The sequence below is a fragment of the Perissodus microlepis genome, chromosome 16 (assembly GCF_051167445.1).
Source record: "Perissodus microlepis isolate ML-2025 ecotype Zambia chromosome 16, ASM5116744v1, whole genome shotgun sequence".
In the NCBI taxonomy this organism is placed as follows: domain Eukaryota; kingdom Metazoa; phylum Chordata; class Actinopteri; order Cichliformes; family Cichlidae; genus Perissodus; species Perissodus microlepis.
This window is the reverse complement of record NC_140476.1, coordinates 23,461,464-23,489,216: the sequence shown is the minus strand read 5'-3', so window position 1 is coordinate 23,489,216 and position 27,753 is coordinate 23,461,464. Positions and strand designations below refer to the sequence as shown.

The following is a 27,753-nucleotide window of genomic DNA, read 5'->3' as shown; positions in this document are numbered from 1 at the left end:
GTTTAGCCCTGTACACTTCAGAATTTATCCTGCTTCTTCTATCAGCAGTCACATTGTTAGTAAACACAAGTGGCCTGGTTCCAACTGGAATTCCCAAGCATAATTCCCAAACAATTTATGCAAATCTTAAAAAACAATCCCCAAAGTAAAGCCGATTTCCTACACTTCAAACACATCTTAATTGTTTGTTTTCAAATCCACTGTGCTGGTGGCAAAATTACAAAAATATTGTCTTTGTCTAGCAAATTTTCAGCTTGTCTGTCTAAATATCGAGCATTTATGGGATTCCTTCTGAGGTCCACACACAAACACACGGTACACCACTCCTCTGTACTGAAAATAAATACATCTTTATTTTCTCATCTCTATAGAGTGTCCCCTCTTTGCATCCCATTTAAGACATCAGTACAAAATACACATAATCATTATTAGACATTAACAGAAATGAGTAGACACCCATAGTCCGACATTAAAATGAATTAGAAGTGTGTGAAGGATTTCTCATCAGCGAGCACAGAGAGAACGTTTTCTGCAAACACAAATTCAGTAAAGTCTGAAGAGAATCAGAGGACAAATACCAGTTTAATTCATACCAGTTTGGACTGGACTAAATATTTATGCCACATGACAACATCTGAGTCAGGTGCTCGATGACTATGTTGATGCTAAATGTTGCTGAAAGCTTCACATGACTAGGGAGTGCACCTTGGACCTTAGATATATTGTTTCCAAAGACAAAGGACGTACGTCCATACACACAAAGATCAGCTTTCAGGACGTAAGTTCAGTCCTAATGCAAGTATGCGTGGAAGTTCAAAGTAATCACGACAAGATCATAAAACCAACGACATGACTTAAAAATAAAATAAAACCTAATGTTTAGGCCGTGGATGCCTTAAACACATTCAGCTCCCACATTTACATTTGTATTCATCAATAACTAATGGTACATGCAGAAAGCTGAGCGACCACATAAACAAAGGCTTTAATGCTAAAGAAAACAGGTTTGCCAACTGGTTATTAATGCTTCTGTGATCAAGCAGAAGATTCAAATTTCCCAGAATAAAAGCAGCAAGTTTCAGGTGTATCTGTATTAAGATATGCGGTTTGCATTGATCACAACAAGATATCCACAGATGAGCTCCGTATGATCAAAAAGTATGTTTACATTATTGCACAAGTGAAACTAACATGCCAACGCAGCTAAATCTCGCTAAGCTCTTCCCTCTGACTTGCCAATACATCATCATCCACATCATCATCACAGTCCCCATGACAACTTACAGAAATCTCTGTCATCTAGAACGTAAGCATCTCATGACTTTGCACGCTGACTCCATCACCTGCTCGAGCATGATCGACATAAAGAAATAAACCCAAACAAAAACACTTGAAGCAAAGACTAGCTGCTGGTGTCTCATCCAAAGAGAAACAAAACACCTTTTCTCGCAGCTCCATAGCTGTCAAATTCAAATGCTTTTTTTTGTATTTTGTTAAATAGCTGGAGGCCATGACAGCAAGGTTATCCATATAAACAAAACTTAGTGTACTCTAACATAAAATGGGTTATTATTAAAAGTACTGTGATTGGAGTTAGGTTGTTCAATATCTTTGATGATCTGATGAGCAGGAGGCAACACAACCAGAAAAAGAAGAGCAGCAGGAGGACTATGACGACGATGATGGAGGCGATGATGATGCATCAGAAACTCTTAAATGTCTACTTAAACCCTTTTTAAGCAATTAAGGTGACATGTGCATGGAATGAGTCATTTTAAGGTGGAAAGAATTCAGCACTATTGTAAAAGATTAAGGAATGCAGATCTTTACAGTCTCTAACAGTGTACAGCTTAATGGATGTTAGGGCATTTTCCTTGTTTTTAAGGCTCAATTCTGCCTAATTCAATAATAGAAAAAAAAGTCTCCTTGAGGATAAATATCCACTTTCTGGCTCCACCCCAACATTGTGTAGGACCAAAGAGTTTCACCTGTGGCGTTCATACCATAAAGAAGTGTTTCAAATGTTTGTTTAGGGGGGTTAGAAGCAGCTGCTTCATGTTTAAAGCGTCCAGCTGATTTAAAAAAAAGAAAGAAAAGAAGGCAGCTCCACGATGTGACAAAGTGAAACAGAGTTAAAGTCAGAAGCAACTGCTCTTCAGACATGAATTATTTTATATACTGCCGAACAGCCCGGGACTAAAATGCTTCAAGCGCCCCTGTTGTTCTTGTTTTTCCCCACCTTTCCTTTAGGTCTGTTGTATAGCTTATGTGTGAACTTGTAAGGTTTGGAAAGTTACTAAGATTAAAGTTCACATGTTTGTTGCTCATACGGTTCTTCTGTTACTGTCTAACACACTGGCCTCCCTGACAGCTGTCAGAGGACAAGTAGCTGGAAACAATTTAGACAGTGGAAAGAGAAGCTGCAGGAATGTGTAGAATGATTAAATACTATGTCATCTATAATATATAAAAATTTGTATGTGTTTTAAGTTAAAAAACAAACAAAAAAAAAAAAAAAAAAACACTATGTAAACATATTCTAGTAGATCCCCCAAAATAAAATTATGAGTCTATATTATGAGCATAACATGGGCTCTTTGAAATTGAAAACTTTAAAAATACTCAGATACATAATGCCCAGAAACAGTTTTCACTGCTTTTGTTTTTAAACAACTAAAAATATTCCCAATAAAAAGGTCCAGGGAGAATTCAGAGTAACCAAGGTGCCGTTTCACTTTCAGATTTATTAAATTTCATTTTTCACTGCTGTGATCCGCACAAAATTAAATTAAATTAATGCTCATCGTGGAACAGAAGCAAAAATTTCAGACGTTCTAGAAAATTCAAGAGCTTTAAAAAAAAAAAAAAAAAATAAAGCAGGAAGAGAGGAAATATACCCAACGGCCACTTCATTAAACCCATCTGCATAACACTGCTTTAGGTTCCCATCATTGTAATTAAAACAGCTCTGACCCACGGGGGCATGAACTCCGGGATGTTCTGTGGTATCTGGCACCAGGACACTGACACCAAATGCTTTTCTGCTGTTGTTTGGCTGTGGAGTGCAGCCTAGTTTATTCTGGCAGTGTTTGCAGTGCACTTGTCACAACATCCTCGCTGCACCGAGATGAGCGGTGGTTCTAATGTTGTGGCTGACTGGGCTGAACTAACGCTTTAACTGCTGAGGTTTTGAACACTGATGCCACAGTTGGTTACATTCAGTAATCTTACATTGTTCTTTGAAGGTGATCATGGACAAGATCATTGTGATTAGTATTATGTGCAGTTGCACAGTTCAGCTCTATGATTTCTTTAAATACAATTATCCAAACATGTCTTCTGCTAGTGTCATCTGATTTCCTGCTGGGATCAGAGGAGATTTGACAGAACTGGGATTAGTAGTGGTCATACTGGCAGGTGTGAGCAAACTAGTATACTAGTATAACTAGCATAACTAGCAAAAGTGGCAGTGGTTGTAGTTAGGTGCGTCTGCTGTTTGATCACAACAGTTTAGAAAGGGAAGAAGGGATGTCGTTGATGTCTCTGGGTGCCATAGCCAAGAAGCATTAGACCAGCACAGTAGATGCAACCAGGTGGGGGCGGGGCTATTCACATACAGGTGATGTTTCATCATCAGTGTTAGAGACATACAGTGTACCAGACACACATTGTGTTCCACAGTGTTACGCAGCTATACAGTGATACAGACAGACAGTGGTGTCTCTCAGGCTGTGATTGAAAGGGGCGGTGCTCTGCTGTTGCTGTGACTACACGGGGGGTTGCCTGGCGGGTAGCGGTGACGGCCGTGGTGAAATGGCAGCCAAGAGCTCGCTGTAGATCTCCCGTCGCACCTCTTGCGCCACACTCTCTCGAATCTGGAAAACAGGAAACAGGTGAAATTGTTTAAAAGTTGACCTGATCCCTCAGATTGTTGTGGAGAATCCTCCTTTAATTTAAGCTTTTAATGGAAAGACACCTTATATAATCAGAAAACTGAGTACAATTGTAACACAGATTTTTAAACATTTTATTGTTATCTAGCTTTTATATCTCTGGAAATGCTGAGCACAGGGGGATAAGATAAGGTGTGAAAAGAACTGACGATTTTAAAAGAATCTCCTAAAAATGAGAAGAAATATGAAATGAAAGATAAGACGAGCCAAACTTAGGGAATAACTCTTGGTGGAGCCAGTGTAAAGAAAGGGTTTATAGGACAACTCCACCCACTGCAATCAGCAACTAACTATTTTGATAATTCTGATTTATTGTTTTGCAGCACATGCCCGTGCTGCAGATTATCTGCCATGATAACACTGTTGGAAATCAAATGAAAATGACTCAGTGTTTTTATACGGTGTTTTATATGTACTGCAAAGATTTATGATTTTAGCATATTGATGGGCGGTAGGTAGGAACCTGATGGTGTCATAGTATCTGATCTAGACAGGAACCTACAAGGTGAGTGAAGGAGAAACGCTCAGTGTATCTAAGAGAAGTTTCACCCGATCCAGCTCTAACTATAAGCTTTATTAAAAATAGAAGTTTTAAGCCTAATATTCAAAATAGAGAGTATTTCTGTCTCCTGAATCCAAACTGGGAGCTGGTTCCACAGACGAGGGGCCTGAAAACTGAAGGCTCTGCCTCCCATTCTACTTTTAAATATACTAGGAACCACAAGTAAGCCTGCAGTGTGAGAGTGAAGTGCTCTTTTGGGGTGATACAGTGATATGGTCTTTAAGATAAGATAGAGCCTGAATACTCAAGACCTTGTATGTGAGGAGCAGGATTTTGAATTAGATTCTGGATTTAACAGGGAGCCAATGGTTGCTCAACTCTTGACTGTGTAGCCAGAAACAAAGGAAACAAACAAACAAACATCTTTTGTTCATGGTCTTTGGTTCCATGGACAAAAAATATTTTATGGATATTTGCTGCTTTTCTCTGTAAACTGAATAGTTGGAGACAGAAAAAGAAAGACTTTTGTTTAAATTTACATCTATTATTGTAGCCTGACTCCTGGATTCCTTGTTACAGGATGTGAAGATACGGGACATGTGTGTAGTCCAGATTGCCTGCTCAGTGTTAAAGGACTATTTAAACTGCCTTCTATGGATTTGTGGCTACTCCGCCTCCAAGCCACGCGCTGCTTTGTTTGTTTTGTCGTCGTCATTTGGTTTGGTTTTCCATGTACAACACACACACGTCACACTTGCTAATGCATTCATGCATCACTTCACACCCCTTGATACTGACTTATTATTGACTTTAATAAATATTTATTAATCATTGTTAAGCCGAGAGTGCAACTACAGTCTCTGGTGAGACCTACGAGCATCTGTAACTTTATTTGTAAATGTTTTTTCCTCTATAAACATAATAACAGAAGCAGCAACACTCTGAGTCAACAACATTGTTTGGGCAGCTGGTCCTCGCGCTTAACAAAGAGGAAAGCTACGATATGTCGGGCAGGAATTCCAGAGAGTGATCCCAAAAAGTTGAGCTGCAAATGAATTTCCTGACCTCAATCTTGGCTTTGAATAAATTGCTTTAAACCATTACCTCTTTGATGAGCTGCTGCAGGCTATCCACTCTGACTTCCCCTGCTGCTCCTTCCTCCACCTCTGGTGTGTCTCCTTTGCCACCTCCTCCTGCTGCTAATGCTGCTACATCACTGGCTCTCTCCTCCTCCTCAGTTTCCTCAGTGTGTACGTTGGGTCGAGGAGGGGGGGCAGGGGTTATATTAATTGATGCCCGATACATTCCTTGCTTCTGTTTGCCATTTCCTCCTCCTTGATCTTCTCTCACTGGACTGACTGACCTCGGGGAGGGGTTTGTGTAGGAGGAGTGGCGGTCAGAGTCGATCTCTGACTGCAGGAAGAGCTGCTCTCTGAGGAGGTCTGACACCTGGACAGATAGGAAAGACGGGCAGGAAAAGGTTAAGACATTAGTATTTTCAGCTTTATGTAACAAAAACATTGCGCGCGCGTGTGTGTGCGCGCGCGCGCGCTGACCGGCTCCATGGCTCTCAACGCAGAGGCGGTGGACAGACTCTCAACACTGAAGTCTCTGTGAAGACCCTGAGGAAAAGAACAATGGCAGTATTACAACAAACTAATATAACAGGCCTTCTGCCTTTTCTCTCAGAATCAGTTGACAGTTTTTGTACAAAATTATTTAACAAAAACATAAAATATTATGTTTATGCTTCAGTATCATGGAATATATCGTAGTTTCAGTAGCAAAACTGCACTGATTTAATGACTTTTAATGGGGTAAACTTTGAAGTGCTGTATCCTCATGTGGGTTAGGTGGCTGGTGAAAACAAGTCACAGCATATGAAAGGCCTCCTTTTTAACTATATATTTATACCAGCCTAGCTGATTCTGAGGGGGCCGGTGGGGACTTTTTAGCCCCACGTCCTTTGTTGTGTCGCTGTACTTTAGTACTCTTCCATTACACTTTTCTTTTACATATATTTGTGCCATTTTACAGATCTGATGTTTCAGGGTTTTTTTCCCCAGAATTTAACACAAAAAGCATGACAATAGCCGTTTTACACAAATCCTATGGTGTGCATTTACTCTGTGCTGCGTGCGGTGCATCAGCTCCAGTCTGTCTTCCAGCTGCTGTTCGAGCTCCTGCAGTTCCTCTCTGACCGCTGACCTCAGAGATTGAAGCTGCTCCAACTCCAGCCTGCAAACAAACACACACAAACACACTCTCCAGGTTTGCTTTGCATTGTGGTGTCACGGCACCGTCACATTTCTGTTTGCTTTTGTGAGTCACCTGTCAGCAGGGCTCAGGTGATTGTAGACCGGAGCCTGCTGTCGGATGATTGCCAGCTCCAGATCCATCATCTGACTGCGGAACAAGTTCAGGCTCCGCCTCTTCTGCTGAAACTCTGCCAAAGTCTAAAACCAGAGACGGGCGCACAGTGAATCACACATTTACTGATAGTGACAACGGTCTGCTCCAGCGCTTTCTGGTTGGAAGAACAAGCACTGAAAACTAAGAGTGTGTAGGTTTTCAGTCATGCAATGGAAAATATGTAAATATGGAACACAAGGTTCCTACATGTAAATAATGAGCCAATAAAAAAAAAAACAAAAAAAACACTTGCTGCTTTCAGTGGAATCGAAAAGCAACATTTAAATACTGAAGGCTATATCCGGGAACAAACACTGTTTTATTGATTTAACATACAAACGTCCTATGTGGCCAAAATAGAGAAAGCTACGCAGGCATCAGAGGAGATGACGGTACCTGGTGATTAAGCAGAGTTGCTCTGGGCTCACTGAACGTGTCTGGAGTATCGGCTCGGTTCTAGATGAGGAGAACAGCGATAACAACATAAGAAGGGAAACTCCAAATAAGAAGAAGAACTACAAACTCCAGACTAAACCTTAATTAACAGGGTGATAAGACAGTGTGACTGAGGAGGACTGACCAGACTCTGAACTGTTCCCCGGATCTCGTGCAGGACTCTCCTTAGCTGCATCTCTGTGCTAGATGGGCTCTGGCCGGGTCCTGGACCTGGAGCATTAGCATCACGAAGCCCTGGATGGAGGTTGTGACCTGGGCTAAGGGCCGAACCCATGCCTATGTGGAAGCCAGGAGGAGGAGGAGCCAGCCCTGGATGCAGACTGTGTTCTGGGGACACTGTCGGATGGAGATGGGTGTGGTGGGGAAATGACCGGTACGGGTTGTAACCTTGATGACTAAAGTAGGGCGAGCCAAACTGTGAGCCTTGAGGAGGGACCTGGTAGGGTTGCTGGTGACTGTATTGATGGTTATACACCGGGTGATACATTCCAGAAGGTCCAGGATGCAAGTGACCCGGAGGGATGTGGTGAGGAGATGTGGAAGTTGAAAGGGGATGCAAGTTGGACATGCTGTCATGCTGGGGGCCTGGGGAAGTTGAAGGCTGAAGGAGACTGGTTAGACTACAATGGTGGTTCACTGAAGGGCTGTGGTGATGGTGGAGGTTAGGAAGACTACCGTGTAGATGAGGAGGGGTGTACTGCAAAGCAGGGTTCGACATGAAGGGATGTGGGCTGGAGTTAAATCTTTGATTAAGGTTTGGGCTGGGACAGGGGTATTGAGCTGAACGGTGAGAATTAGGGAACAGATTCTCCTCTGGATTCAAACTTGGCTGGTTTCGGTAGGCATTCATGTTTTGCTGGAAGTGGCCAGGCTGCTGCGGATTGGACGACAAATCTGGAACACTCTGGGTGCTCCAAGATTCGGCATTTACTCCTGATGGCCAATCAGGAGGAGGGCTGGGGCTTTGTAGGGAATAGGATGGCCGCATCAGATACCGAGGTATGGGCTTAGGTGGAAAGACAGCTGGTGATTTTTTTTTGGAGCTAGATGAGGAGGCAGGATTTATGATCAGAGTTGACAGGCAGTTGGTTGGTTCTTCTTCCACTTCTTCCTCTTCCTTCTCCTCTCTTCCTTCTTCTTCTTCTTCCTTGTCCTCAGGCTCAGGGGTGTATTTAAAGGAGTACTTGGGCTGGGTGCAGGACGCCAGGCCTTGCCCAAACTGGATCCTGACAGATGATACAATCTTGGAGGGCGAAAGGAGTGAAGAGGGCAAGGAAGAGGACCTCTGCATGGAGATGCCACGTCTCTGGGAGGCTGTATGGTTCGACTGTTTGGCTCGGTGTAAAGCACTAAGGACCGGAGAAGCTGGAGCCACAGGACAAAGTGATTCAGAATCATCCAAGAACACAGGCTCTACTTTGACTTTGTTCTCACCACTCGTTTTCTCTGTGGATGCATCTGTGTCTCCTTCAGTTTCTGTCGGGTTCTGAGTGTGCTCTGGTCCTTGCTCTGAATCATGTTGGGATTCCTTTGACTCTGGCTGTGCTTGTTGTTCTGCAGCAGGCGTACTCTGAGCAGACTCCGGCTCAGGCTCTGGATCAGGATCAGTCCGGTCACGTCTCTCAACATTCTCCTTACCCAAAGTTTCATCTTGCTGTACTTCTACTGGCCTGCTCCTGGGCAGATGGTGAGCTGTGTACTGTGGAATCTGCTCTGAAGTCTCTGTATCCATGTGCTCTTCCCTGGAGCTGTTACTTCGATCCGACTCTGCAGCTTCACCTGGCCTCGCCTCTTCCTCTCTACCATCTGGCAGGTCAAATGCTGGCTTGTCCATTGCAAGGGGAGTAGCCACGTCTTGTGAAGGGTGCGACGTCACAGTGGTCTCGCTGTCACAGCTGTCACTACTCACCTGCACCTGATTACAATTAATTCAAATTTTACTTAAATCCCAAATAATCATAAATATTGAAAAATATATAACTAATAGTGAAAGGGTATAGTATTTCCCCACAATGAAGAGGAGTAGAAACATAAAATACAGCATTACAAAATCAAATTCTCAGGTTACAGTGACTAAAGTTTTGTGGTTGCAATTTTCTGGTGGTTGGACTTTTGAAATGTGCTCTTAATCTTTGTAATCCAAAATTCCCATGTGTGACCAAAAGACGTATTTGTGGCGGAGGTATGGTCCCGGGTGCGGCTGCAGGGGAGGAGTGGTGCAGTGAGCTCAACGGGGCGGTGCTGGAGACGCAGGTGAGAACAGCTGATGGCGTTTGGACTGATGATGGTTTCCTTCCCCTTTTATAGTGAGACGGGAGAGGAGCAGAGGGGAGGCTGGAAATCAGCTGAGACCGGAGCTGTCAGACTGTGGACTATCATAATAAATGAAAACTAGAAATAAACGTGGCATCTGGCGACAAACAACTGTGTGTGTGTGAAGTGCATTTCACAGTATTACTTGCACACGTTTTAGTCTCCAATTAGAGTCAAAGTCAAGTCACTAGAGCTGCTATTTTATTCAATCAGGACACCTTGATTTATATTGGTGCTTTCTTACCACTGAATGCTCAGTTCCTACTTGCTAAATCTGATTTATGTTAGATTACATAGGAGTACTTTTTTTTTTTTTTTTTTTAAATAAGAGAATAAAATAAGCGTTCTAGGCCAGATTTGATTACGCTGTTTGTGATTCTTCTCCTGCTTTGATGAAGTTTTGTCTGTTTTTTCATGATTCATTTCAAATAAGTCTGAAGGTGACAGTCATGAAAAAGGAAAAAAAAAAGGAGGGATGCACAGAAGAGACGTAAAAAAAAAGAATGAGAAACAAACAAACAGACCTTAAGGTGGCTGTTGAGATCAGCAGAAGGCTCCTCAGCAAAACCGCTGCTGTCAGACTGTTGGCTGCCTGTCCTCGAGAGGTCTACTAGAAAGAGAGAAAGGGGAAATAAACAGCTTTATTTCTTCCTGCATTACCCGATCTGTCCTGCAGGTGGCAGAGCAGAATCATTCATAGAAAACATGTTAGCATGCAACAAGAAGCTGTGTAGAAATTCTATGTCTAAAGGAAACGAGATTCTTAGTTCATACCGAATAAAAACACATTAAGATGGAAAGAAAGACAAGGCTTTTAAGTGGATCAAAGCAGATAAAGAAGGGCTGCAGGAAGCTGCTGAACTCTGAATTTTAACTGGGGGAAAAAACGACACTCCACTGGTTTGTTGCATGATTTACTACCAAGCAGTTAAAGAATTTAAAACAAGACTTTCTGACGTTCTGTTAGAAATTCTATAAATAAAAAAGCCCCACCAATTTTTTCCCCCCCATTTATAATGAAAGAGTTCTTTTAAGATTTCAACAATGTTTTTCTATGAGATCTTATCATGTTGCATATTTTAAGCATCATCAGATTCAAGCATCAATAGGAGTGTTTGATTTGGAACTCCAGTGAACTATATATAGTTTTATGTACTCGATCTGGCTAGTTAAGGATTAAAAGATGGGCTCGCGCTTCTTACAAACAATGCTGTGACTATATGGACAATGAAGATGAACAACAATGTTCATAACGGGCTCTAACAGAATCCACCTTAACAGGGAGTCTGTGTTAATGACAGAAAAGTCCACAGATATTTAGACAATAAAATGTTAAGAAGTGAAATTTCAGCCGTGGATTTCTTCAAAACGTCATTTTCAAGTAAAACGATCTAAACCAGGGGTCTCGAACTCCAGGCCTCAAGGGCCGGTGTCCTGCAGATTTTAGATCTCACCCTGGGTCAACACACCTGATTCAAATGATTAGTTCATTACCAGGCCTCTGGAGAACTTCAAGACATGTTGAGGAGGTAATTTAGCCATTTAAATCAGCTGTGTTGGATCAAGGACACATCTAAGACCTGCAGGACACCGGCCCTCGAGGCCTGGAGTTCGAGACCCCTGATCTAAACAATGAAATTTTTGTATTATTCAAACATATCTTGGTGAGTGTTTCACAAGGAATGAAATGCATTCAGTCAGTCAGCCCTCAAAGACACAGTACACATTTGCATTTTGCTGAAAAGCACTGAATACAAACACGACCATCTGGAAAAATGCAAGTGAAACGATAAGGTCATTCAGAAACTCAAGTCAGCGCTCACCTCCCGATCTAGACGTCCTGTGTGGGTTAGCCTCGTCTTCGTTAATCTACACGACAAAAACAGGCTGAGTTTTAGGAGAAAGAAAGTGAACAGAATCCTTCCCCTAAATAAAAGCTCAGGCTTTTTACCAACTACTCCGCTTCACTGAGCAGATTCAGGCAACGTGTGTCAACAAGCTCGTTTTTCTAAAGCTGCAAAGACCAGTGGACACGGGTTCTCATCTACCTGACATCCATTTGTCCCTTTTCTGTCTTCAAGAGTTTTTTTTGTTTTTTTAACCCCCCCCCCATGACGTCAGCTGTTGTGAACAGCTGGTTCTGAGGTCTAAATTATAGCCTAAATATGCATAAAATTTCACTTCTGCCAGTGTATTACAGTAAGTAGAGGATTTTTGTCTTTATTTGCATGAATTTGAATCCTAGAGTATCTTTCCAAGCCATGCCCACTGGCTAAAAGGCTACAAGGGAACCAGTCTGTGAGAACCGACAGCATACATGTAAATGTGAGATGGCTTTGGTAACCTGGGACACCATCACAAACACAGGAACAGCTAAATAGTAGTTGGTGACAACATTGTAACATGCCCATGGAAAGCGGTCACCCACTAATTTGACCAAGGAGTATGAAGCCCCCAGAGAAACCCGTACCTCCTCTATTTCAAAAGAGTCTGCGTTTTCTGTGCGAAGATGTGCCAGCCGTGACGGAGCCAGGGTGTGAGGACCTTTCTCTGGGGTGGAGTTTCTTTTCTCCACCTCTTTAACCACCTGAGTGCCTTTCCCTGTTCCCTGGTTGGTTGACTGAAGGTCTGGGTCGGTGGTGTGCTGTTCAGGTCTGATGGGAAGTAGAAGTTAGTCAACTGAGAAGTAACTGGTAGAATATTTTGTTATTCCAGGGCTCTAGAGTGCGACCAATTTGGTCGCAAATACGACCAAATTTTTCAGTGGTGCGACTAAAAAAAAAAAAATTTGGTTGCACCTGTGCGACCAACTGTTCGGGTAGCAAAAAAAAAAAAAAATCTGCAACCTTCCCTGTGGTCAACAACAGACACACATTTTGCCCCTATCGTGGACTAAACCAATCAGAGATAGTAAGGGGCGGGACCTCTCTGATTGGCCGTGGTCCAGTTGAAAGTGCAGGTGGAAGTGGGAGGTGAGTAGCTTGAATAAAGCGATATCAATTCATTAAATCCTGAATCGACTTTTAAATATAACTGTGTTTTGCCAGAAACGCCAGATTCTCAGATCAAAGCTCACAAAACCATTTCAACAACAACCAAACAGCAGATGAGAGCAGGTACACGGATTCCACACAAAGACGTAAACACGGAGCGGACCCGACGCATCAGAATTAACTTTGTCTTTCTCGGCTTTCTCACCCGACGGCCCGTAGACGGACACGCTGTCGGAGCTTAGCGATTCTGATGCGTCCGGTCCGCGCTGTGTTTACGTCTTTTTGCGCTGATTCTGAGCTGCAGGTTTTGTCTCTCTCCAACCAAAATTCACCGAGCCAGCAGCAAAAGAAGCAGCAAACTGCGCTTCACATTTGATCAATGTCGTCATGAATTTTGCTGTTTTGCTTCCACGACTATTAAAATCACACTCCATGCACAGCTAGCTCTCTCTCTATCTCTCTCTGTACTTCAAGAACAGTTTCCCGTCTCCAATCTCTGTTTTCTGTATTATTCATTCGCTTATTACCCACCAGTCTACCGTTGTTTACAGCGCTGTCGGCTGCTGTCTTTTTCTTTTCTTTTTCTTTTTTTCACTTAAATGACCTCGGACAAGAAAGCCTATTTTTTCTGTTGTTCAATACTGAAGACATTTAAACTTTATATGCAGAACATTGTAGAATATTTTTAAGGTTATCTGCTATAAAAAGCCAGACCAGGAAAATCTCCTTCATGTTTTTCTGTGTTTTATTCTCAGTTACTTTCACACAAAGGCATCTGCTGTGATGTTCACAATTCTGATGGAAGTCAGTTCTGATAAATGATCAGAATTATAATATTTCTGACTGTCTGAGGCTAAGCTGAATCGAATCGGGATGGTGAAAACCGGAATCGAACGGATTATAGAAATCAGTGATGATACCCAGCCCTAGTGAGCAGCTTAGGCACGACAGAAGTGGATGTAGCTGTAATAGGAAAAGAAGTATTGCTAACTTTTCTGTTAAGTTAAGGCCTGATCCTTCTCAAAATTCATAGCCAGAGCTCTGACACGGTGTCATCAATCTTTGAATGCTGAAAAAGCACAGTGTATCCAGAAAAACACATTATATTATATAAATTATTATAAAATTTGTGTGCGCCTAACTTTTGTGCCGGTACGCCTAACTTTTTAAAGTTAGGCGTACCGGTACGCCCATGGCAAAAAGTTAGTCTAGAGCCCTGTTTATTTATATAACCTTAGCTTGACATCTGAGCAAACTGGGACAGTGGGAGCTTATGTATGAGTACTGCAGCTTTGGATGCATGGATTCAAGAATAATACATTTTAAGTAATTCGGAGGAATAGTTTTAAATGGAAACTTTCTTGTTAGTCATTCTAGTCACTTCTATTTCTAAACCCAATTACAAAAAGGGTTCATACTCTGTATGTAAATAAAAATAGAATACGTTGACTCACAAATCTCAAACTCATATTTTATTCACTGTAGAAGATAGCTAATGTTTGCACTGAGAAATTGTGGCATTTTAGAAAAAACACTAGCTCTTTTTTTTTTAAAAATCTGATTCTCAGAAGTAAAAAATAAGCACAGGCTAATTCTGATAATCTGCAGGAGTCTCTGTGGGCAAGGGATAAGGCCAAGAGTCAATACTGAATCATGAATACCAGAAACACCAGATGTGAAATGATGCCTGCATCATCATCCAGCGCGATTATGATGGTTAATGATGGTCTTCGGAAGCCTATTCTTGGAGAGTGGTACAGATCTTTACATGCTAGCTAGGAGTACTCTGACTGCTGTTATGTGCAGGGATGCAATCCTCACATCTATTACCTGAGATGATTCAGTGACACCTGGGTTACTCCTTGTACAGGACAATGCCCAGCCTCATGTCTGCAGTTCCTGAATGACAGTAACTGATGGCACTGACTAGCCGTCACATTCCTCAGACCTGAATCCAATTGAGAACATCTGAGATGTTATGGTGCATCTGAAACCAGAGACAGACCGTCTAGGAGCTCACTAATGCTCTGATCCAGATCTGGAAAGAGATCCCCAGGACACCATCTAATATCTTATTTGCTACAGGATTAACGGTAGCAAAAAGCAAAACTAGAAATGGTCTGTGGGCACCACTTGCTAAATATTTCCCTTTTGTCTCATTTGTTGCCTCTCCATCACACCTGCTGTCACTGTTCTTTGTACTAAAGCAGGTGAAATGGATTCACAATGTAATATGATTCCTAACTGGACAGACCGATATTACTGAGGTCTGACAAAGTTTGAGAACCACTGGCTTCAATATCGATCTATATGTGTCATCCACAACTTCAAACTGGTTTATATGCATTAAGTAATGATACCTGTTGTCTGTTAGGGAACCTGTCTCTCCATCCCCACTGGTTTCCTCTGTAACTGTCGCGAGGGGACAGTTGTCTTTCTTGCGGATGTGTTTTGGGCTAACCACCTCTGCCTGGTGGTGAGAGTTGGTACTGGATCCGTCCTGTTCTGCTGACGCTGGTGCGTCAGCAGGAGCTTCATGTCCGTTGGTTAGCGTTTGCTGGTTAGGCGTTTGGGCTTCCGTCGACTCTGAGGTGGACGAGAACAAGTTGCGTCTGCTAATGTTTCTCTTGAGGATTTTGGCAGCGTTTATTACTGGGTTCCTCTTCTTCAGAGGAGAAGACTGCTCGTCTCCTCCTCCCTTTCGTCCTCCTTTTTCTCCTCCCTCTACTTCTGAGAGGCAATTATAAAAAGTTAGAAAAAAGCCAAATCACTAACACTTTGGAGTAACACAAATATTGGTCAAACAACTACTAAAATAACTATTAAACTATTAAAAACTATTAAAAATAAAAGCACCTGTCAGGAGGCAAGGGTGCTGATCATGTCTTATTTAAAAATGTCTGTTCATCGTCTATTATGTAAAGTGATCCTTGTTAAAGCATCAAGTTGAACAGATATGACTAAAAACCATATGGACTTTGCTTTCAGTATCAAGTATATGGCTACCCAACTATTCAGCTAGTGATTTTTATCAGTGTTTTTCTAGTCTGATGACTTCAGTTAAATAAGCCCACTGTAATATATTAAGCACATTTTATTGTAAACATCCTCCACAGCAGTAAAAGTCAGATTAGTGTTTGTGCACGACTCTCTGCGCCGCTCAGCCGGTCCAGACTAAAACCGTCCTTCAGTGGACTTTGTGTTGTTGTTGTCGTCATTACCTTGATCCGTAGTGCTGATCTGCTGGACCGGCTGTCCAATAACTTGACTGTAGAGCTGGATGAACTCGTTCGCTACTGTTGTCAAGACCTCGATCTGACGGAAACGACCTGAGAAAGAAGGCAGACAAAACTGTTATAACACACCGCTCCAGAGAGAGAGAACAGCAGGAAAACAAAGAAAGAAAAGGATATGTGCAAGACTTCCAGCCTGGACTGCTGGCACAGGACAGACTGTAGCCATGAATTTATGCTGACCCTGCTGTCTTCAACATGTTCAACAGAACAAACCACATTTTTTTTAAAGGGCGTAAAGCATCAACCAACTACAAAGCAATGACCAATTTGCTTTTTTAAGTGAAAAAGATCTTAAAGTATAGATTTCTGTATCCTGCATAGTGCTGAGTAAAAAAAAAAAAAAAAAATCATCTCAGGAGATTCACAGTTTCAGAAAACCAGACAGCAGAGCTGTGACACTGCAGGAGACCAGAGACACGAACAGCAACTGTCAGAAACTATGGTTTCCCCTGCTTTTGTATTGGTACAAGCTAAATGTGTGCTCTAGGCTCTAAAAATGAAACGGACATGTTTTCATCAGATTCTCAGTAAAGCTCCATAAATGTAATTTCAGCCTGTTACAGATGAAAGTTGACAGTCATGAGTTTGGCCTTTGCTCTAAAATAGAGCTCACTATACAAGTGTTTATTAGATGAGCAGAAATAAAGGAGTGAATGATGGAGTGATTCCACAGCAGGACTTCATTCTTCAGAGAAATTGCTATTGTTAAAAATCTGGTTTTAAACAAAATGAATGTTTGGAATTGAAGAACTATTCTGAGAAAAGAAAAACATCAAAAGCTGAACACGGACGTCAGCTCCGCCACTCCTTCCTCCTTCTCCCTCCTCTTGGGGTTGTGTAAGTCGAGCTGTCAGTCTTATTTCTAACAGGATGATGACTTGCATACTTTCCTGCCTTCCCTGCTCCCCCTGCCTGTCTCTCACTGTCTAAATACTCATCAGTCTGTTATAAAAACACCGACTTCTGTCTCCTGTCTTTATGTGAACATGTTGTTTCTCGCTTTTATGTAACCACCTGAAACACAGATCTGCTAACTTATATTTCCCTCACCTCTGACTTGCAAATCCAAAACAACAACAACATTTATTTATACTGCATCAGAGGTAAAAGTAAACACATCACAACTGGATGTGTACATTTGATGGTGCTCTCACATAAACAAAAAGTTAAAAGCAAAAGCCAAGTTGTAGCTTAGAGTTTACTCAGCATCTCTGATGTTTTAGCTTGCTTTAGCTCCTGGGTTCTGTTTCAGTGCTTTCACACCTACAGTTTATTTAATCTGGTTTGAATCAGTGCATGTTCTGGACGAGTGGATAACGATAATAATGATAATGATAATGATAATTTTACTCCAAACATCCAGCCAATATTTCAGGCAAAACCATACATAGCAGGCTAGTTGCTACAGTTTCTGTACTCTGTAGTCAGCCACAAAGTATACAAGGCTACTGGAAGACGTTTAGCTTGAGTCAGTCAAGGTTAGCATAAACTAACTAAGCAAAAAGACCCTATGCAATGATGCAGATGTGGACGTTGGCCTTTCCTAAAATTTGTTTTTACCCCAAAGTGGCCCAAAAAACCCAAAACCAAAAGGGCACCTTTAACCTCCTAAGACCCGAACTCTTTCACGACATGCATTTTTAATTTCTATTTGATATTTGGGCATATTGCGGCCCGATGAATGAAAAAACAAAGAATTACCAGATTTTTTTTTAACCTTATTTTTGTTTTTAAGAAAAATAAGAGCCACATATGAGGATATTTGTTTAAAATTTTGATAGAACAGTAGCAGTATAATGTCCTCGTAAGTGGATATCAGGCCCATGTAGAGCAAAATTGAGTATTTTAGTCTAAATAACCCAAAATGTGATGTCCACATATGTGGACACAGGGTCCGAGGAGGTTAAAATAAGCTGCAGATCAGGCTGTCACTCACAACTCATGACTATAGAACATCCTATTACACATACAGCTGTGTGTGATGATAGTAATACTGTGCGAGTGAGTTTCCTGCTCACTGCTGACTCTGCGTTAATGCTCATTCTGAGGATCCTAATACAGGAAGTGAGGATTAAGTGAAAACGGCACACACTCTTTTTCTGTATCCATCCCTGGAGATTTCTTTCTGATGGTGAGAACGGAGCTTACATAACAAACAACAACACACGCATGTATGTCTGGGATCTAGGGAACCAGTGGACGAGTATGAGAATGTTCTGGAAAAGAAGAAAGCCTCCAGAAACCTGAGACGGGCCAGAAACTGTTAAAGGAGCAGTTCATCTTAGACACCCATCTGTAACTTTTATACATTTAGCTTTGAAATAAACATCTACTTAATCTTTTAGCTTTGGAGACCTGGACTGTCTTTTACTGTTACCATGTGCAAGTGTCCAGGTATGTGGAGGTAAAAAAAAAACAAAAAAAAGAAAAGCTCCTCTGAAGTTTCATCTGTGCCTGTCATTTACAACCCTGGTCCACAAAAGTTGACATGTTGTATACAATGAGTACATCAGCAAGGCAAAATATCAAATGTTGAGACAATACAATACACTTCCTTTAAATTTAATGCAAGGATGTTTCAAAAAACGTTGAGGGCAGAGGGACGTTTACCATTGTGTTGCATGACCTCCTTTTGCTTGATATGGGGTTTCAACAGTTCAGGGCGTTCTTTGTTGCATTTTTCCACTTCGCAATGCTCCAAATGTTTTCAGTTCATCCGTTGTGACCTTCAGAATGTGGTTTGTATCATCTTACAAAATTAAGCAAGGAAATACTTGAAAAACACCGCCAGATGTGTAGCACATATCATAACATTTCCCCCATTTTCACAGGCTTAAAAGTAATTGATACACAGTTTGAGGGCCATGTGAGGCCTGTCCCCTTCTTATTTAATGTCAGAATGAAGCAGACATAATATCTGAATTTGATTCAAAGGTTTTCAATCTAATTTCAAATGGGGCCCAAAGAGCTGTCAGTGCAAGTGAAGGCAGGTTATCGTTAAGCTGAAAAACCAACCTATCACAGACAGCAAAAAAATTTAGGAGTGGCCAAAACAACAATCGTGAAATAAAGGAACTGATCAGCTCAGCAACACTAAAAAGCCCTGAAAGATCTCAGGAGAAAAACCTCATAAAATACATCTGCCAAACACAGTGGAGGAAATGTTATAGCATGGACGTGTATGGCTGTGAGTGGAACCAGATCACTAGTATTTATCGCTCATAGAGCAACTATTCTCTCCTCAAATTCAGATTCAATGCTGGAAAACTTCATTTCCAAAATGAATGAATGAGCTAAAGCATGCCATCACTGATCACAAAAGATTTTCATCCAAATATTTAAAATAATTATGAAATTTGAAATTTAGTTTGTCCAATCACTTCGGAGTCTCTAGAAATGGGGGACCATGTAAAAAAAATGCTCGCAATTTCCAAACAGTTCAAGCAAAATTTGTGTTAAACCCTTCATTTGGTCTAAAATCCACTAAAAACTATAGACTTTCTATATTCATCCAATAAACTACAGCTCTAACTGTACCGTCATGGATGCTGACTTTTGAAGGACTGATAACAGGCTCAATAGTCCATCTTTTCTTTATTTTAAAAAGGGAACAGAACTGCATGACTGGATTATGTCGAAAAAATATCATTAAACTGTTTGCCTATGCAGGATTTCATGGTCTGATAAATAATAAGCTTCAGCTGCTCTCAAATACTCTAATGATTTCTTCATATTCTAATCTCTAATAATCATGTTGCTGATCCACTGACAGTTAATGCAGCTAATTGTGGGATGTTAATTCAGGTCTTTCCAAGTATTATATGACTTTTTTCATTTGTTTTGTGGCAACATTTAAATTGAGAATGCACATCACAAACAAGACAAAGTCTCAATTTCTAAATTCGATCGTTTCTTTGCACCAGTTCAAGGCAAATACAAGCTTTTCTTTCCGTTTGTATGTTGTTTTTGTATGGTACTAAAATTGTCAACGTTTCTCATTACATCGGTTTGATCTGCAGAATATCATCAGTCAGTAATAACAGTCAAAAGCTGTGACTTCTTTGTGAACTCTTTTAACACCTGAGCGCGTAAGCCTGGAAGAGTTGTGTGATTTGTAGAGAGTCAACAGGTCTTCTGTTGACTCTCAGTCAGGGTGATGTCATGTTCACTTCTTCGCATTCATCTGAAGCGTTCAACACGTCTGATTGTGACGATTAAACTGAAATCATACTGAACTTGAGAGACTGCTGTCAGTACATTTGTGCTCTCCATTTCCACAATGAAGGCAGTGCAAGTGTCCAGCCAAGGTTCGCTGGGCTCTGATGTGTGTAATAAACAAACATTGATAAGAGAGCCACTGCAGACCTTTGGATAGTGTGTGAGAGCATTGCTAGAGTTTGTAGCAATGGACTCAATATAAAAAGCATTAGAACAATGTAGACCGTGCTTGTGGCTGAAGAGGCACAGCTGCTCAGTCAAGACGGCTGGAGATTTCAGCGAAACAGGAAGAAGCCACTTGAAGTTGTTTGTCATATGGAAATCAATGGAAGCCAGCGGGGCCGAAATTAAATATGAGAAATAGGACTGCGCCTTTCCAAACAATACAAGTCAAGAGACAAGGTCAAAGGATTTTTATCATTAATAAATACAATGAGGTTTTCTTTCCTGTGATATTCCCGGGACAAGTTAAGGTGCAATTATTTCTTTGCACACATAAAAGCTCACAACAATCAGCAACAACATTAAAACAAGAGCGAGTTGAATAACAATCAATCACGCCTTTATAAATATCCTGCTTGGAAACAGCGGTGTCTGGCATTTATGCAGATGCTCCTTTGATTCGGATCAACTAAACAGTGTCGCAGAGCAAGCATACCCTCTTTCGTGGAAATGGTACTCCCCCAGAAAGCTAACACACCAAACCACACCATAACCCTGCTGAGGGTTGACCCGAGGACCACAGCAAAGAGCCAAAGGTGATGACTTTTATCTGCCCACCACAACTTTGGCTTTGACTCGGTTGAGTCACTGAGCTTCAGTTTGCGTGCCATCAAACATCTTGTGACTCATATAGTTATTACTGGGAGCTAACAAGAAAATGAGGTCGTGACCCTGAGATATGCAGACAGAAATAATATATGTGTACACGAGCAGCCACACCCGCTCTTGGTGTCCATAATGACCTGCATTAGTGTTTTAGAAACTAAACATCCAGGCCTGGGACCTTTGGTAAACTAAATGTCAGGATTTCTATTTGTTGGTGATAGAGATTACTTAATTGGCTACTGTCTGCAGCTCACACTCACAATATTAACCTTTCACACCACAACGCTCTATGTAGAAAAATCCAACAGCTGTTGAGATTAACTTTTGTTAAATTTAGTTAATTCTGCAACACACACACACACACACACACACACACACACACACACAAAGAACAACCTTGAATGACAAGAAGAACATTGAGTCCTGCAACAGATGGCATGGCTCCCACAGAGCCCTGATCAACATCACAGAGTCAGACTGAGATCACATGATGAGACACCAGGCGCCGACATGGACTAAATTCAAAGTGTGGCATTATTCTGCAAAATGCCAAAGCCTGCATTGGCATACTGATGAGTCGGCATCAATTTAAACCAGTAATCTAAATTCCAAAGAAGTTAGGGCACTGTATAAAATGTAAAAAAAAAAAAAAACCCAGAATGCAATGATTTGCAAACCAGATTTTACTCACAGAAGAACATAAAAAACATTCAAATATTTAAAATGAGATGCACCATTTTAAGAGGAAAAAATTTGGCTCAGTTTGTATTTTGTGGCAGCAACAAGTTAAAAAAAAAAAGGCCATGTTTACCACTGTGTAGCATCTCTTCTTCTTTTAACAGCAGTCTACAAACTACAAACTGAAGGGAACAGCTGCTGGACTTTTAGAGAAAGAGTGTTGTCCCATTTTTGTCTGATATCTAGCTGCTTAACAGTCCTGGGTCTTCTTTGTCATATTTTTTAATTTAGTGATGTTCCAAATGTTAATGCTAAACTGCCCTGCCTGCAATGCAGACCTTTTCACCAAAGAGTTAAGGTCAGTGATCCTAACACTGGTTTTCAGTTTTGTCCCTTACACACAGGGATTTCTCCAATTTCTCCAAATGTGTAGATGATATCATGCTCTGTAGATGATGAGTCTCTGCAATTTGACTTTTGGGACAATTATTCTGAAATTGCAGCACAGTTTGTAGATGCAGTTTTTTTTTTGCAGACTGGTGAACCTCTGCACATCTTTGCTTCTGAGAAACTGCCTCTAAGATGCTCTTACAGTCCCAGTTACTTTTCCAGCCTTTCGTTGCCTTCTCCCAACTTTTGAGACGTATTGCTGCCATCAAATTCAAACTAAGCCAATATTTTTAATTAAATACTGAAATGTGTCAGTTTAAACATCTTATATATTTTCTATGTACTACTGTGAATAAAATAGGGGCTTTGGAAATGCAAATCAGTGCATTCTGTTTATATTTACATTTACACAACATCCAAACAGTTTTGGACCTGGGTTTATATTTGGCTTTTATGCAGTTGAGACAGTTGTTCATTTATCATAGTTGACACCACAAATCCGCATCTTATGTTAGCCGTTGACAAGTGTATGGCTGGTTGTGTGAAGTGATTGTGACAACAACTTACTTGCAGATAAAAAAAACAAACAAAACTAAAACTAAAAAGACAAGACCAAAAAAGAAAACACGGCAGAGCTCGATCGGCTGTAAAATATAAATCTGTTGCCTTCAACGAGCACAACAGCAACAAAGAAGAGCAAACAAGAAGAAGTGAGACTTTATCATCAATAAACTGGAACAACTAAAAAGTAGAAAAGTGACCAAAGACTCAGTTAAAGTATTCTAGAGCTGAACTAATTTCACCTCTGAAGTGATTCATCTTCACACACACACACGCACGAGCGCACACGCAGCTGACTGTCTTCTTCTTGACAGTTTAACAGTGTAAGTGCAGTAAAAAAAAAAAAGAAATGCTTTGCCAGATCCTGTGTGTGTGCGTGTGTCTGTTCGGTAGTGAGCCAGTACCTTCATGAAAAAACGCATTCGAAAACAAAAAGAGGCCAGGATGTTAGCGGAGCAGGTCTGTGTGCGCGTGTGTGTGCGAGTGTGTGTGAGTTTGGGACAAACAGACCTTTGTCTTTGCTGGCAGTGTTGTCCAGGCAGTTGGCAGAACAGCTAAAAAAGCTGAAGGACCCCACAAAACACCACAATAATACTGGGAACAGGACACACACAGTCACCGAGCTTCACTTCCTCTGCCTACAGTTTCAGGACGTGAACCTCTGAGCTTCTCATCACTATCATGGTTAACCCTCCACCTGCAGCACTGAGGCTGTAGAAAGTAAACCCAAACACCAGAAGAGATGCAGCGGCGTTAAAAGCATGGAGGTACATACTTGTCAGGGCGTAGTTGGGGTTCTCCAGCTCCATCCGCTGCAGCTGAGCTGCCAGGTAGACCTGTATATGTAACACAGGAAATAATGCCATTACAAACATTATCTGTGACTGATGGTAATACGGCAGCAGGTTTTCCCCCGCTGATAATGTTTACTTAATATAGAGGTAACTAAGAGTCACTGTGGGAAATTTTTTTCCCTTTATGTTTGCATTCTGTCTGATCAATAGAGAAAGGCAGAGCTTCACTGTAACAACAGTATGAGTCACTGCACCTCGAGCTGTGGGCGCAGGTCTATACCAATACAGCTGGAAAAGTAACTAGAGGAGCTGGTTCACCAGCCCTCTCCCCGAGCACCACCAGGGCTGATCAAGACAGGCCACAACTCTGCTTAGCTATGGCTGTGCTTTGGTTGTAAAGTCTATGGCTGTGATACATTAGCTTGTAATTTGGGTAAGACAAATTGCTTTGATTTGTTGCAAGTGTGCGGTAAATTTAATTTAAGCTACTCCTTAGTAAGCATCTCTGTCACTGTATCGAAGCAACACAAGTGAAATAGAGTAGAGCTTAGTTACGTGCATAACTTAAACCTCAAAAGCAGCTGAAGTTTTAGCAGTAAGCAAGTCTGTAGCCACTACTTTGCCGCTCTCATTGACCACATACTGCCTTAGATTATGCTTGAAAAGAAGGACCGAGCATTGTGAGGTCTCACATTTGCCAACACAACTTTGTGGACCACAGGAAATCCAATAATGATTTCTTGGGAATGTAAGACTTTCAGCGAGGGAATGCCAAAGGGTTTAAAAAAATTATTTTACACTCAACATCTATACAAGCCACAATTCTGCACAGTGTGAAGATCCTTGGTTCCTTGGTTCAGCGTTCCTCATTAGCACGCACATGGTAACACTGTAGACCAAGTTTTGCACACTAGTATCATGGCTGAACATCTTGTTCTGGTTTTTAGAAACCCCAATAAGAAAAAGCTTACTGCTATTTGGAGAGCTCCAATAAAAACTGGCCTACTGCTAAAAGCCAGAAATAGTATTATGCTCATGCCTACAGGGGTATTAATGATAAAATAAAAAGATAAAACATACCAAAGATTAAAAAAATATGAATAGGAATCTTTTTTAAAAAAGCCAACGATAACAGTTTGACAGGGATTAAATTGTATTTTTGCACCAAGAAGGTGATTCAAGGAGATATTAGACAAAAACTTGGAATATCTCAAAATGGTCATCTTAAAAAAGACATAACGGGGCAAGAAGAAGTGGCAGAGCTAAAAACTATGTACAGCAGATGAACTGTAGCTGAAAGTCACGTCTTTAAGAAATAAAAAAACTCCAGCAGAGAGAGCGATGCATGATGATTTCCAATTTCAATAAAACACTGCACCGATTTCCCATTTTCCTGGCAAAATGTAAAGAAACGAAGGGTGGCTCAAAACATTCGCACAATACTATGTGTCAAAAAACTTTACGTCCCTGAATATGGCTAGTGTATGACTTAAAAAATATATAAAAACAAAAAAAAACCTGAAAAATGTATGTGAATGCTTAACGTGTTCTAATAAACCGCAAATATAAAGTAATCATGCAAATAAAGAAGAGTTCATTGTTTTTGGAAGTATCTGGTCACGAGAGTATTAAAAGAAATTTAAATTTGGATCAAAATAAATTAAATTCACATTAAAGTTATTAAAAATCGTCCTGCATGAGTGAGTGTCAGCAGAAGAATTTGCACCAGACCATCAAGTAGACTGTGAAACATTTCACTGAGTAAGTTGAAAGTTGGATCTGCTTGTGCCATTAAATGCAAAGTCAAGGATCACTGAAGTGACTTGGACGTATCCTCTGTGCTCCTGGTTCTGTGAAAGTGTTTGCAATGTACGGCCAGCGACCTTCTGATCATTCACAAGTGTGCATTATAAAAGTGCTAAACAAACTACAACGATGAACTTAAAAAATCAAAACAAAAACAATTCCATTTCTTTTGCTCTGTCTGTACCTTGATGTCGATGCCTCGCGCCGAGGAGCTGCTGTTGAAGAACCTGGAGGGAATCTTTGAGGACAGGTCGGGTTCTTCTCGACCAAAGCCAAGGTTTAACAGGATTTCCTCAGGATCCTCCTCGTATAGGTCCAGCAGTTCTGACACACTGCGGAGAGACACACGGGCAATTAGAGAGAAAGTTCAGAATTAGTCTGAACTTTCTCTTTAACTGCAGAGTGACGACTGCAAATCTGAACCGCTATGAAAACACACAGCCAGCAAGCAGAGTCCTGCTCTTCAACTATTTTACTGAGACCTGAATCCTGACCAGCAGCAGAAGACTAATCCATCCCGGATTTTCACCTCAGGTTTTGCCAACACAACAAGTTGCTATTTGTGTAGAGCAGACAGTGTAAAGTAGTTATGCAAAATAGTGTATTTTATATTGTATTTGGGTGATTCTAACACAGTGATACCTGCATTTAGATGAGGCTGCTGTGGTTTCTTTTTCTACCCGCTGATAACTCAGCGAGATAATCGTCTGCACTGTAAGGTGATGATGCTACTCATCTTCATAATACAGTTTCTATTTTTATGTACTTGTGAAATCGTGAGAAGCCACTATACATCATTTACCACATTTAACACCAGCTAATAACGTCAGCCGCCAGACACGCCTGCTGCTCCGACCTCATCGCCTTATCCTGTCCACTCACCACAATCATCCTGATAATTTACCCACCACATGTGTTTATAGGTAAAGGATGTGGACAGCAGATATTTCTGATAGAGCAGTGACACTGCAAGCCATTATTACTCCAACCAAAAACAATTAACCTACATTTATTTCAACACTAGAGGTTCCTGATTCTTTACTTTGGCTCACAACTTTTAAAAAGAATTAAATTTAAGTGTCTGCTCATGGCTAGTGCCCAATCAGAATTACCCTGATGGGTCTGGGAGGAGGAGTTGGCCGTCCGATTGGGGTCTGGAATGTGGGGCCTCCTTGCTGCTGCCGAGCCGGGGCAGTCTGCTTCTCTCCACCCCAGGGAAAAGGGTAACACTACCTGGGTCTGGGTGCAGTTTCCCCCTCCAGGGGCAAGGGTACCTAGACCCGGGGCTTAGAGTACGCTTGGGGAGTGTGATTGTGTGTACAGTGTCTCTTTGGGTCTGTCTCCACGTTGGGTGAGTGTTGAGTAATTGCATATGAGAGCATGAGGGTGGGAATGGATGTCTGTATCTGTGTGTGTGTCTGTGTCTATATGTCAGGTTGGGTATCAGACGCCACCTCTCTAGGGACATCTCAGGCCCTCCAAGGTATGGAGGCCTATCTCCCCCCACCACTTCCCCTGCCAGTGGCAGACGCCCTCAGACATCGGTGCGTTGGTGGTTCTTTGTGTCCGGGGGTGGGCGTCCAGGTACACACCGGCTCACTCCTTGGTGGCTGCTTATCGGGGCCTGGAGCCTGGGGCTCGCTCGGGCCACTTCGGGGGGTGGGGTGCCCTTGGCCTCTCAGCCTGGGGCTCGGTCACTCTGGCACAGCTGGCTGCCGGTGGAGCTCACGGGCACGTCACTGAAACCCCCCCTGGCTTCTGCTCCACGGCTGCTGAGTGACCCCTCATCTGGGGCTCTCCTCAGCTCTTTTTTGGATAGTGGCGCAGCTGCCCCTCTGTTGGTCTTCCTTGGTCTCTTGTGTTCTGGGGGCCTCTGGATGTCTGGAGCCTTGATCTCCTCCATACCTGCTTCATGCCCTGGAGGACGGGGCTGTGGCTCCCCACACCCTCTAGCAGATCATTACATGAAGGAACCTTTTAAAAACAAGCGCGCTCATGCTCACAGGTGTACACACGGGTGCTCACACACACAAACTACACCCTTTTTGGCTCCGACCTCAAAGCACACTGTGCGCTGTCGATCTTACGTGCTGCACAATAATGTTTAATATTTAGTATTTACTGTCATATTCCCATATATCATCATGATGTTGTTTATTATGTTGCTCTTTTTTTTCTTCTGCTTGTTTTCTCTTTTTTCTTTCTCAACAGGTGATCCAGGTGATTGATATATGTATTTTTTTGTCTGCTTATTTTGTTGGTTTTTGTTTTTTGCCCTTTATCCCCGTCCCTCTTCCCCGCTGGTTTTCTTTCCCTCTTTCTTTCTCCCCTTTCTTTTCCCCAGTCAAATCTTAGCAAGTGAAAATAAAATAAAATAAACAATAAAAAAAAAAAAAAAAAAAAAAAGGTGAATCAAATAGACCATTACGGCAAGGCTGGGATGGTCCATTTGGTAAAGTAAATCCGTTGGGCATCTTTCTTGGCCTTTAGACAATAATTCTGATGGCAAAAGAGCCAAACGGGACAGGCAAAAAGAAAAAAAAAAAAAGAATT

The 27,753-nt window shown here is 41.6% G+C and overlaps 1 protein-coding gene across 7 annotated transcripts in view; it reads right to left on the bottom strand.

Annotated features, from left to right (window-relative positions):
• Nucleotides 1–329: 329 nt before the first annotated feature.
• Nucleotides 330–27,753, bottom strand: part of itprid2 (ITPR interacting domain containing 2) — a 50,417-nt gene continuing 22,993 nt past the window's right edge. For 3 of the 7 annotated variants that reach the window (XM_084954830.1, XM_084954829.1, XM_084954834.1), the window contains 14 exons: nt 25,385–25,532; nt 23,376–23,436; nt 15,851–15,958; nt 14,990–15,359; nt 12,107–12,290; nt 11,460–11,505; nt 10,161–10,246; nt 7,448–9,238; nt 7,264–7,323; nt 6,787–6,911; nt 6,582–6,693; nt 6,012–6,077; nt 5,560–5,904; nt 330–3,875 (listed from right to left, as the gene is read on the bottom strand). In XM_084954830.1, the coding sequence (XP_084810956.1) occupies nt 3,768–3,875; nt 5,560–5,904; nt 6,012–6,077; nt 6,582–6,693; nt 6,787–6,911; nt 7,264–7,323; nt 7,448–9,238; nt 10,161–10,246; nt 11,460–11,505; nt 12,107–12,290; nt 14,990–15,359; nt 15,851–15,958; nt 23,376–23,436; nt 25,385–25,532 (3,610 nt within the window). In that variant the 3' untranslated portion in view covers nt 330–3,767. The remainder of the gene's footprint in view (nt 3,876–5,559; nt 5,905–6,011; nt 6,078–6,581; nt 6,694–6,786; nt 6,912–7,263; nt 7,324–7,447; nt 9,239–10,160; nt 10,247–11,459; nt 11,506–12,106; nt 12,291–14,989; nt 15,360–15,850; nt 15,959–23,375; nt 23,437–25,384; nt 25,533–27,753) is intronic. The other 4 variants (XM_084954832.1, XM_084954831.1, XM_084954836.1 and 1 more) reach the window with 4 other exon arrangements.